The 11,983-nt window shown below is 48.3% G+C and overlaps 1 protein-coding gene across 1 annotated transcript in view; it reads right to left on the bottom strand.

The window, feature by feature from the left end:
• polr1d (RNA polymerase I and III subunit D) overlaps positions 1-11,983 on the bottom strand; it is a 63,971-nt gene that overhangs the window by 24,813 nt on the left and 27,175 nt on the right. Inside the window, exons 2-3 of the mRNA XM_068047618.1 lie at positions 10,099-10,196; positions 3,212-3,288 (exon numbers count right to left, since the gene is read on the bottom strand). Of these exons, the coding sequence (XP_067903719.1) occupies positions 3,212-3,288; positions 10,099-10,196 (175 nt within the window). The remainder of the gene's footprint in view (positions 1-3,211; positions 3,289-10,098; positions 10,197-11,983) is intronic.

Below are 11,983 nucleotides of genomic sequence, written 5' to 3'. Positions count from 1 at the left end.
TGGGGGGGAGGGGGCGCGGGAGAGAGGGGGGGGGAGGGGGCGCGGGAGAGAGGGGGGGGAGGGGGCGCGGGAGAGAGGGGGGGGAGGGGGCGCGGGAGAGAGGGGGGGGAGGGGGCGCGGGAGAGAGGGGGGGGAGGGGGCGCGGGAGAGAGGGGGGGAGGGGGCGCGGGAGAGAGGGGGGGGGAGGGGGCGCGGGAGAGAGGGGGGGAGGGGGCGCGGGAGAGAGGGGGGGAGGGGGCGCGGGAGAGAGGGGGGGAGGGGGCGCGGGAGAGAGGGGGGGGAGGGGGCGCGGGAGAGAGGGGGGGAGGGGGCGCGGGAGAGAGGGGGGGAGGGGGCGCGGGAGAGAGGGGGGGAGGGGGCGCGGGAGAGAGGGGGGGGGAGGGGGCGCGGGAGAGAGGGGGGGGAGGGGGCGCGGGAGAGAGGGGGGAGGGGGCGCGGGAGAGAGGGGGGGAGGGGGCGCGGGAGAGAGGGGGGGAGGGGGCGCGGGAGAGAGGGGGGAGGGGCGCGGGAGAGGGGGGGAGGGGCGCGGAGAGAGGGGGGGGAGGGGGCGCGGGAGAGAGGGGGGAGGGGGCGCGGGAGAGAGGGGGGAGGGGGCGCGGGAGAGAGGGGGGGAGGGGGCGCGGGAGAGAGGGGGGAGGGGCGCGGAGAGAGGGGGGGGAGGGGCGCGGGAGAGGGGGGGAGGGGCGCGGGAGAGAGGGGGGGAGGGGGCGCGGGAGAGGGGGGGAGGGGCGCGGGAGAGAGGGGGGGAGGGGCGCGGGAGAGAGGGGGGGAGGGGGCGCGGGAGAGAGGGGGGAGGGGCGCGGGAGAGAGGGGGGGAGGGGGCGCGGGAGAGAGGGGGGGAGGGGGCGCGGAGAGAGGGGGGAGGGGGCGCGGGAGAGAGGGGGGGAGGGGGCGCGGAGAGAGGGGGGGAGGGGGCGCGGGAGAGAGGGGGGGAGGGGGCGCGGGAGAGAGGGGGGGAGGGGGCGCGGGAGAGAGGGGGGGAGGGGGCGCGGGAGAGAGGGGGGGAGGGGGCGCGGGAGAGAGGGGGGGAGGGGGCGCGGGAGAGAGGGGGGGGAGGGGCGCGGGAGAGAGGGGGGGGAGGGGCGCGGGAGAGAGGGGGGGAGGGGGCGCGGGAGAGAGGGGGGAGGGGGCGCGGGAGAGAGGGGGGGAGGGGGCGCGGGAGAGAGGGGGGGAGGGGGCGCGGGAGAGAGGGGGGGAGGGGGCGCGGGAGAGAGGGGGGGGAGGGGGCGCGGGAGAGAGGGGGGGAGGGGGCGCGGGAGAGAGGGGGGGAGGGGGCGCGGGAGAGAGGGGGGGAGGGGGCGCGGGAGAGAGGGGGGAGGGGGCGCGGGAGAGAGGGGGGGAGGGGGCGCGGGAGAGAGGGGGGGAGGGGGCGCGGGAGAGAGGGGGGGAGGGGCGCGGGAGAGAGGGGGGGAGGGGGCGCGGGAGAGAGGGGGGGAGGGGGCGCGGGAGAGAGGGGGGGAGGGGGCGCGGGAGAGAGGGGGGGAGGGGGCGCGGGAGAGAGGGGGGAGGGGGCGCGGGAGAGAGGGGGGAGGGGGCGCGGGAGAGAGGGGGGAGGGGGCGCGGGAGAGAGGGGGGAGGGGCGCGGGAGAGAGGGGGGAGGGGGCGCGGGAGAGGGGGGGGAGGGGGCGCGGGAGAGAGGGGGGAGGGGGCGCGGGAGAGAGAGGGGGGGAGGGGGCGCGGGAGAGAGGGGGGGAGGGGGCGCGGGAGAGAGGGGGGGAGGGGGCGCGGGAGAGAGGGGGGGAGGGGGCGCGGAGAGAGGGGGGGAGGGGGCGCGGGAGAGAGGGGGGGAGGGGGCGCGGGAGAGAGGGGGGAGGGGGCGCGGAGAGAGGGGGGGAGGGGGCGCGGGAGAGAGGGGGGGGAGGAGGCGCGGGAGAGACAGAGTGACAGAGAGAGAGACAGAGACAGAGAAGGGAAATCAAAGAGGGAGGGGGGGAGAAATCAAAGAGGGAAAGGGGGGGGGAAATCAAAGAGGGCGAGGGGGGGGCGAAATCGAAGAGGGAGAGAGGGGATCGAAGAGGGAGAGATTCTTAAAATGCTGTCACTGTGAAATTTGTAGAATTTGACTGCGAATTTGGTAGGCCCCTGTTCATTACAGTTTGACAACGGTAGCATCAGAATGGAACAAGACATCTTATTCAAATTCGGCAGAGATCAAGGAGCGACTTATGTGCCACAGTCACAGAAGATATCATTTGTAACAGTGGCCAGGGACTTTTCAGTGGATTGGAGGGATTCAAAAAGAAAGCTTTAAGGGACATCAGCATGCAGCTGGGAGTCTGATACTTTCAAGAATCTTGAGAGAAAATGAGGATAGAACATGAGAGATGCATGGAGAGGGAGAGGATGGATGGATGAAGTGACAAATACAATTTTAAAATGGAAAGAGCCTAAGGGAAGGAAGCCACTAATATCAGCTAGCAAGAGGCAGAGTTGAATGATCAGAAGCTGAATTTCATGAAGCAAATGAGGATACAAGATAAGGTAGATAGGAGAGAAACTGCAAAGTGACAGAATGAGGGCTGGTTGACATAGTGGAGAATAGGAGCACAGGTAGCTATACTGATGACCTCAATCTCAATGTAGAAATCAGTGAGCTCTCCACACTTGATATTGGAAGTAAAGATGAGGGGTTTGAGGAGGTGGTTAGCTGTGGAGAAGAGGCACCTTAGGTTGCCCTTCCCTTCAGGATAAGTCGCGTATCCAGCTTCACAAAGAATAAGGACTAATTGGTAGGATGCTATAGCGCTCCCAGTTCATATTCAATCACACCCCAGCACAAAACTTTAGGAGAGATGAATTAAGGTAGAAAATTAGAGATTTTAGAAAACTAAAATGCTTGCGATCAGAAGAAATTAATAGATACATTTGATAGAAATTCAGTCATGCAAGCTGTGGGCATCTTAGGCACTGACATTGCAGGCTCTCTACCAAAACATTTGAATGCTTACTAGTTGTCTGAGGTTCCCAGATACTTCAATCTTGTTTACTGAAGAGCAATTATTTCCCACCATGGCTCCAGCAGAGAAACAGAAGCATGCACTTGTACATACATGCCATGAGTGCCACATATATAGAGAACAACCTCAGACAAATCAATGACAGCAAGGAAATAAGTCAGATACATAAAATATAAAACAAAAGAATAATCAACAGTGAACATCTCCTCAATCACTTAGAGGGGTTCATAGAAACAAATAAATATGGGAATTACCTCTTGTTTGAATTCTGAAGTTAATTTTGCTTTCTGATGGATGAGTGATGCTGTAGCCACAAAATTCTACCTCTGGGCTGAGAAAAAAGAAAATTAATAAAATGCATATTAAATATAAAATTACTATTTACACCCAGACTATAAAACAACTCTAGTTTTAAAAGACCTTTCATTTCCAGAAGATAATTTCTTGATTTTGGTTCAAGTAATTTTTATCCTGGATTTTTACGAATGGAATTTCTGCAATCCACAAAAGAAAATACAGTGGAACCCTTTTCCAGTGAATCCACGGTGACCAAAGTGGGGTTTCTATATATAGACCCAGGCCGTTGGATGCTGCCACCTGATTCTTTCAAATTGCAATGCTCTACTATAATGGTGTACAGGGTACAGCCAGATCTGAGGCACACTCTAAACTACGTACAAAAAATGGGTGTAATCCGAAGAGGAAGAGCAGGCAGGGAGATGTTGCGGAGCACAGTGGGACTGATCGTCTGAAGTGCATTTGTTTCAATGCAAGAAGTATAACAGGTAAGGCAGATGAACTTGGAGCTTGGATTAGTACTTGGAACTATGATGTTGTTGCTATTACAGAGACTCGGTTGAGGGAAGGACAGGATTGGCAGCTAAATGTTCTGGGATTTAGAAGCTTCAGGCGGGATAGAGGGGGATGTAAAAGGGGTGGGGGAGTTGCGTTACTGGTTAAGGAGAATATCACAGCTGTGCTGTGGGAGGGTCATGCAGCTAGGCAATATGGGTGGAGCTCAGGAATAGGAAAGGTGCAGTCACGATGTTGGGGGTTTACTACAGGCCTCCCAACAGCCAGCGGGAGGTAGAGGAGCAGATATGTAGACAGATTTTGGAAAGGTGTAAAGGTAACAGGGTTGTAGTGGTGGGTGATTTTAACTTCCCCTATATTGACCGGGACTCACTTAGTGCTAGGGGCTTGGATGGGGCAGAATTTGTAAGGAGCATCCAGGAGGGCTTCTTGAAACAATACGTAGATAGTCCAACTAGGGATGGGGCCATACTGGACCTGGTATTGGGGAATGAGCCCGGCCAGGTGGTCGAAGTTTCAGTAGGGAAGCATTTCGGGAACAGTGACCATAATTCCACAAGTTTTAAGGTACTTGTGGATAAGGATAAGAGTAGTCCTCGGGTGAAGGTGCTAAATTGGGGAAGGCTAATTACAACAATATTAGGCAGGAACTGAAGAATTTAGATTGGGGGCGGCTATTTGAGGGTAAATTAACATCTGACATGTGGGAGTCTTTCAAATGTCAGTTGATTAGAATCCAGGACCAGCATGTTCCTGTGAGGAAGAAGGATAAGTTTGACAAGTTTCAGGAACCTTGGATAACGCGGGATATCGTGAGCCTCGTCAAAAAGAAAAAGGAAGCATTCGTAGGAGCTGGAAGGCTAGGAACAGACGAATCCCTTGAGGAATATAAAGACAGTAGGAAGGAACTTAAGCAATGAGTCAGGAGGGCTAAAAGGGGTTATGAGAAGTCATTGGCAAACAGGATTAAGGAAAATCCCAAGGATTTTTATACATATATAGAGCAAGAGGGTAACCAGGGAAAGGGTTGGCCCATTCAAGGACAGAGAAGGGAGTCTATGTGTGGAGCCAGAGGAAATGGGCGAGGTACTAAATGAGTACTTTGCATCACTATTCACCAAGGAGAAGGACTTGGTGGATGATGAGCCTAGGGAAGGGAGTGTAGATAGTCTCAGTCATCTCATTATCAAAAAGGAGGTGGTGTTGGGTGTCTTGCAAAGCATTAAGGTAGATAAGTCCCCAGGGCCTGATGGGATCTACCCCAAAATACTGAGGGAGGCAAGGGAAGAAATTGCTGGGGCCTTGACAGAAATCTTTGCATCCTCATTGGCTATTCTCCAGTCCTCTGGGACCTCACCTGTTGCCAATGTTGTTCCTTTGTTTAAGAAGGGCAACAAGGTTAATCCAGGAACTTATAGGCCAGTGAGCCTTACGTCAGCGGTAGGGAAATTATTAGACACGATTTACTCCCATTTGGAAACAAATGGACTTATTAGCAAGAGGCAGCGTAGTTTTGTGAAGGGGAGGTCGTGTCTCACTGATTTGATTGAGTTTTTTGAGGAAGTGACGAAGATGATTGATGAAGGGAGGGCAGTGGATGTTATCTATATGGACTTCAGTAAAGCCTTTGACAAGGTCCCTCATGGCAGACTGGTACAAAAGGTGAAGTCACACGGGATCAGAGGGGAGCTTGCAAGATGGATACAGAACTGGCTCAGTCATAGAAGATAGAGGGTAGAAGTGGAAGGGTGCTTTTCTGAATGGAGGGATGTGACTAGTGATGTTCTGCAGGGATCAGTGCTGGGACCTTTGCTGTTTGTAATATATATATATATATAAAAAAATGATTTGGAGGAAAATGTAGCTGGTCTGATTAGTAAGTTTGCGGACGACACAAAGGTTGGTGGAGTTGCGGACAGTGATGAGGATTGTCAGAGGATACAGCAGGATATAGATCGGTTGGAGACTTGGGCGGAGAAATGGCAGATGGAGTTTAATCCGGACAAATGTGAGGTAATGAATTTTGGAAGGTCTAATGCAGGTGGGAAGTATACAGTAAATGGCAGAACCCTTAGGACTATTGACAGGCAGAGAGATCTGGGCGTACAGGTCCACAGGTCACTGAAAGTGGCAACGCAGGTGGATAAGGTAGTCAAGAAGGCACACGGCATGCTTGCCTTCATCGGTCGGGGCATAGAGTATAAAAATTGGCAAGTCATGCTGCAGTTGTACAGAACTTTAGTTAGGCCACACTTAGAATAGTGCGTGCAATTCTGGTCGCCACACTACCAGAAGGACGTGGAGGCTTTGGAGAGGGTACAGAAGAGGTTTACCAGGATGTTGCCTGGTCTGGAGGGCATTAGCTATGAGGAGAGGGTGGATAGACTCGGATTGTTTTCACTGGAACGACGGAGGTGGAGGGGCAACATGATAGAGGTTTACAAAGTTATAAGCGGCATGGGCAGAGTGGATAGTCAGAAGCTTTTTCCCAGGGTGGAAGAATCAGTTACGAGGGGACATAGGTTTAAGGTGAGAGGGACAAAGTTTAGAGGGGATGTGCGAGGCAAGTTCTTTACACAGAGGGTGGTGAGTGCCTGGAACGTGTTGCCGAGGGAGGTGGTGGAAGCAGGTACCATAGAGAGTGTTTAAGAGGCATCTTGACAAATACATGAATAGGATGGGAATAGACGGATACGGACCCGGAAGTGCAGAAGGTTTTAGTTTAGGCAGGCATCAAGATCGGCGCAGGCTTGGAGGGCCAAATGGCCTGTTCCTGTGCTGTACTGTTCTTTGTTGCTGCAAATCAATAACTCTGTTACTAAATTTCAGTAACATCTCCAAACTGTTGATATTTGTGATTGCAGTCTCCATACCAAATTAAAATGAATGAGTTCATTAATAAATACAAACATGATTAATTGATGACTCAATATTCAAATTACATTCACAAAAGATGTGATCTTATACAGACTGCAGCCAAAATCAGAACAAATGTTAATTATTTCAGCCAAATTCAGGAAGTAATGTGTTTCAGGTCAATATGAAATGTTCACCATAGTGCACAGCTATTTATGACACACAATGGCTGACTTTGGAGGACAAGATTAAAAGAAGGTTGTGGTTGCAAGTCAGTGAAACAAAACATTAAAAACCTGCTTCGAACTAATTCCATAAACTGCCTTTTGGTTTAAACCATTCCTGAAAACATTACCCTTGCCCATACTCAAGTTTATTTAGTTTCCAACCTATCTATATCCAACAGAGAATGTTAAAGGGCAAGAGGAGATACAATAGGAATGCAGTAACTGATGCATACACACACACACTGAAGGATATTTATAGACAAATGTCATTTACAATCCAGCCCGAATCTTCTCATTCTTCTCTCCAATGAGCAAACAGTTTCTCTGTATCTATCCTATTGAATTCCTTAATCATTTTAAATACCATGATTAGATCACCTCTCAACCTTCTGAACTCGAAGGAATACAAGGCATGTTATTGCAACTCGTCCTCATAACTGAACCCTTTAAGGCCTTGTATCATTCTGGTGAACCAGCATTGTACCCCTTCTAAGTCCAATACATCTTTCCTTTGGTTCAATGCCCAAAACTGAACCCAGTACTCCAGATGAGGTCTAAGGCTCGGTGCAACTGAAGCATCACTTCTTCACTTTTGAATACCAATCACCTGGAGGTAAAATGCAACATTTGATTAGCCTTTTTGACTACTTTTTGCATCTATACACTAGTTTTTACAGATTTGCGTACATGGACACCGAACTCCCTTTGCTCCTCCACAGTTCCTAGTCTATCACCAATAAAAAAATATTCCAATTTGTCCTTCTCAAATCCAAAGTGGATGACCTCATACTTCTGCATGTTGAACTCCATCTGCCATAGTTTTGTCCACAGTCTGTCTAAGTCCCTTTGTAATTCCCTCCTCCCATTCACCCAACTTACTGCATTTCCTTGCTTAGTCTTACAAACTTGGATGACTTGTATATTCAAGTCATTATTGTATATAGTGAAAAGCTGAGACCCTGGAGAACACCACTCATCACATCCTACCAGAGAACAAACCCTCTTTATCCATACTCTCGATCTCCTACTTCCCAACCAATTATCAACACTCTCTCCCACTGCACCAGTTCGTTCTCAATGCACTGACTAGTGGCCACTCTCCATTTTTCTTCTATGATTAACTCTACATTATGCATGGCCCGTGATTCACTTTCCTCCCCTTAGCTCCTTATAACACTATTTCAAAAGTATCTATAAAAAAAGACAAAAGGCAAAACCCAAATGTGAAATTAAAAAATATATAGCAGGAAAGCTAGAAATAAGAAATCAGAAACACAATGTAATCTTGAAAAACAATTCAATGTTAAATTGGTATATGACTGGTTTTAAAAAGCAGTAATATGAAAACTGATCGCCAAATTCATCATGCTGTCTCATAGCTTTAGCTCAAGCTTTTTCCTGTATACTGTTCCTACAATTGATGATGCATCCTATGGACCTCGAAGCCAACAAGAGTTCAAATTGTAAAGTTAAATTACATTGATTTCATTTAATCACTGCTTTAAGGTGAATGGCAAAAGAACTAGTGGTGACATGAGGAAAAACTTTAAGCAGCGAGTGGTTAGGATCTGGAATGCTCTGCCTGAGAGCGTGGTGGAGCCAGATTCAATAGGGGCCTTCAAATGGGAATTGGACAAATATCTGAAGAGAAAAAAAATTACAGGGCTGCTAGGAAAAGACCAGGGAGTGGGACTAGGTGAGCTGCTCTTACAGAGAGCCAGCACAGACATGACAGATGGCCTCCTTCTGTGCAGTAACCATTCTATGATTCCATGTTGTTTCCTTCCTCACTCTGGACAATGGCTGCAGCATTAAGAGCTCCATCTCCTTTCAATAACATGCCTATTTTTAAAAAACATTGCTGTTGCTTTAAAAAGTCTGCATTTGTGATGAATTAGTGCTGCCATTATTACCATGTCTGCTGCTGTAACAAAATGATTGTGCATTCTAGTAAATATCAGGCCATATCAATCCCCATTACATCTAAAAGATATTCAGTTGACACTTTTTCCAGTGACTCATTCTCAAAACAATCTTTTCTTTGTGTCACAAATGCTGAAAGTCATATGGAGATTTGCATGGCCCAGCTCCTTGCAGAATCTATATAACTACACACATCAGGGAGCATTCCAACAAACTTGAGAAAATGACCAGACTGGACATTGTTGAGCCCGGGTTTGGTTTCAAGGCAGGATCAATACATACGGAAAAAGGAAGCTGGACTCATCAGCCTGGTGATTCCAGCTTGGAATTTGGTTTCCTTTAGTAACATATCAGTCAATGGGTTCACACAAAATTCCTTTGTGTACTATTTTTAAATGCTTGTCAACTGTTTAGTTTAAAGAATTAATCAGTGTATTAAAATATAACGCAAGGTATTTTGTGTAAAAGAACATTGGCCAGTGACCATGTCCTCAAGGGCAATTAGGAATGGGCAACAAATGCTGGCCTTGCCAGCAACACTCACATCCCATGAATGAATTAAAAAAAAGCAAAATACTTCGGATGTTGGAAATCTGAAATAAAAATAGAAAATGCTAGAAATACTCAGGTCAGGTAGCATTTCAGGTCCATGACCTTTCCTCGGTAGTATTATGCCACACACAAAGTTGGGAAAAAAATTCCTTCAAGAAGTTTGCTGTGCAAACACAGATGGAATAGAAGTTATTTACTAAAGGATGTGAAAGGTCATGAAGCAAGGAGATGGAATGGTTTCAATCTAATTTTGCAGTGGAACCAAAGCAACCCTACCCTCAGGATCAACTGCTGCTATTTGCAGGGTAAGTAGTGCTGACTGTGTGAATAGAGAATGAATAAAATGTACACACATTTGCTATGATTTTTATAACTTTTTTGAATGTATTTTACTTTCCACATAATAGGATTAACGTCCATCGAGAAAAATCACTTGGACAGAACCTTATCAGGTCTTTGAACTTTCTGAAGTCATGTAATTACCTAATCCCACAATGCCCAAAAGTTTGCTCACAGATCATTTCTCAATTTTTCTCATCAGAACACATCACAATCATACAAAGAGAAAATTGTTAAAATTTAAAATAATGCTCACACACTCCAATTGGATTTAAGAATAATGTACAGTAGTATCATTCTGAATAGAAATTTGATTTGCATTCATGGATCTGGGTTGAGGGGGGGCTATTGGTAGACGGAACGCTCCTTGGACTAATCTTGCCAGCAGTGTAGTCTCCAACTATTTTATTACACAATGGTAAACTACCCACTTCTTCATAATCATATATCGTAATGCGTTCCCAAGAGTGTGATCCTCATCATGCAATACAAACGTAACGCTGGAGTCATCACAGCCTTCTGCCTGTACCTGGAAGAGATGGAGACCATCAGTGATGTAGCAAGTAAACCCTGAACACAAGAGAGCTGATTCCTTCCTCCCACCCACTGCAGAAGCAGCAAAAATATTCCTGGCCCCATAACAATTATTCCTCACTTCTCTGATCACAACAAATCTCTCAAGACCCCAACTAAGAAAAAACCCTCAGACCCTCTCCACTGCATAACAGCTACGTAACACAAACACCTGGCCATAAAACAGCAAAAACCCCAAGTACACAGATTCTAAAACATTTCTAACTTGAGTATTGCTGAAAATAGAGACATTGCGTGTACTGAAAGATACATATATTAATATACAGGGCCCTGTTCTTTGCAGACAGAAAGAACATGTATACACATTGCACCTGTTTCAGCTAAACAAAATATGTTACAGCCATTTCACTGGTTCATTCCTCAGGGCAATGCCTTGACTAGTCAAGCTGCCTGGTTTAAATTTCAAACAAAGCTTGGCAGTTAACGGTCAGTCACCATAAACTGGTGCATTCTCCATGGCAACACCTCTACCAGAGGCCACTTGCCAACCAATCACCACTCTCTTCTAATACAGTATAAATTTGTTGCTTGCCCTTACATTGGTATTCTTGCGAATTGTCCAAATGAGTGCAAGACGAAAAGGTTCAACAAAATGTCTCTATTTTCAGCAATATTCAAGTTCTGTATGACCGAACGACTATTTCTAACCCCTACAACAATAAACAATGTTCTTTGAGGAAATTATGAAACTGTATTGATAAAAGAAATTTAAGTGGGCAAGTAATGTCAGTCATTTACGGCATAGAAGGAGGCCATTTGGCCAATGTGTTCATGGATTTTCAAAAAACACTTGAAACAGTGCTGCATAAATAGCTAGTTCATACATTTTTTTAAAATGGTATTAAAAAGGGAATGTGGCACCACAAACAGGAAGTCAGCTGAACAGAAAACAGTCAGGAGTCTCATGATTATATGCGTATCTGGGTCCTATGATGCATTTACGACCCTGCCACCAATTTGGAGTGACTAAGCGCTGACACTTCTGATCACAATTCACAGAGCAAGCCAGAGAATGGCAAGGTTGGAAACTACTTACAGAGGGCACTTAACTTAGATTGCTGGAATTGCTTGGTAAAGATCTTGTTTGCATTTCTCTGTAGTTTTTTTTTTACATATTGCAGTTGCTGCACAACATTCAGGAACCTCAAGGAAGTATTAGCCACATCAGAAAATGGGAATAATTTTAACCACTGCATTCTGGTTAGAGAAGACGGAAGACCAAGTGGACGGACTATATGGAGCTGCAGGGAATCCACAGAAGAAGAGGAGGACCTCGCAGTCATACCTTACAAATACGCCTATAGCAGGTGAGCCCAGAACTCCACTGATCTGCAGGAGACTGTAGCACATCCATGGTCTAAGGGAAGTCCCCAGCTCCATCGCTCTCCAGCCAAGGTAGAGAAGATGGCGGCACATACAGCCCACATGGCCCCAGTACGAGCACCCGGAGGTGTGCTATCATTGCTGCTAGAGACACCTTAGCTCCCTGCAGTGGCCTGCAAGCTCCTGTCCAGCGGCCATTGCATTATTTCCACTAGTTTTGAGCAGGAGTCCAATGTCAGAAATTAAAAGGACGCTTGGGAATTAAAATAGCCTGGGCCTCACCCCAGCATAGTCTTGCATGCTTTCTTCCAGGTCCAGCCACGCACATCACACTCTTGCCCCAAGCTAAAATCAGGGCCTAAATTCTTTCCAGAAGCAATATGAAGAACTGTTGGCAGC

Source organism: Heterodontus francisci, chromosome 15, assembly GCF_036365525.1.
Source record: "Heterodontus francisci isolate sHetFra1 chromosome 15, sHetFra1.hap1, whole genome shotgun sequence".
In the NCBI taxonomy this organism is placed as follows: Eukaryota; Metazoa; Chordata; class Chondrichthyes; order Heterodontiformes; family Heterodontidae; genus Heterodontus; species Heterodontus francisci.
Note: the sequence above shows the minus strand (reverse complement) of the source record. Positions and strands in the feature narration are given on the sequence as shown.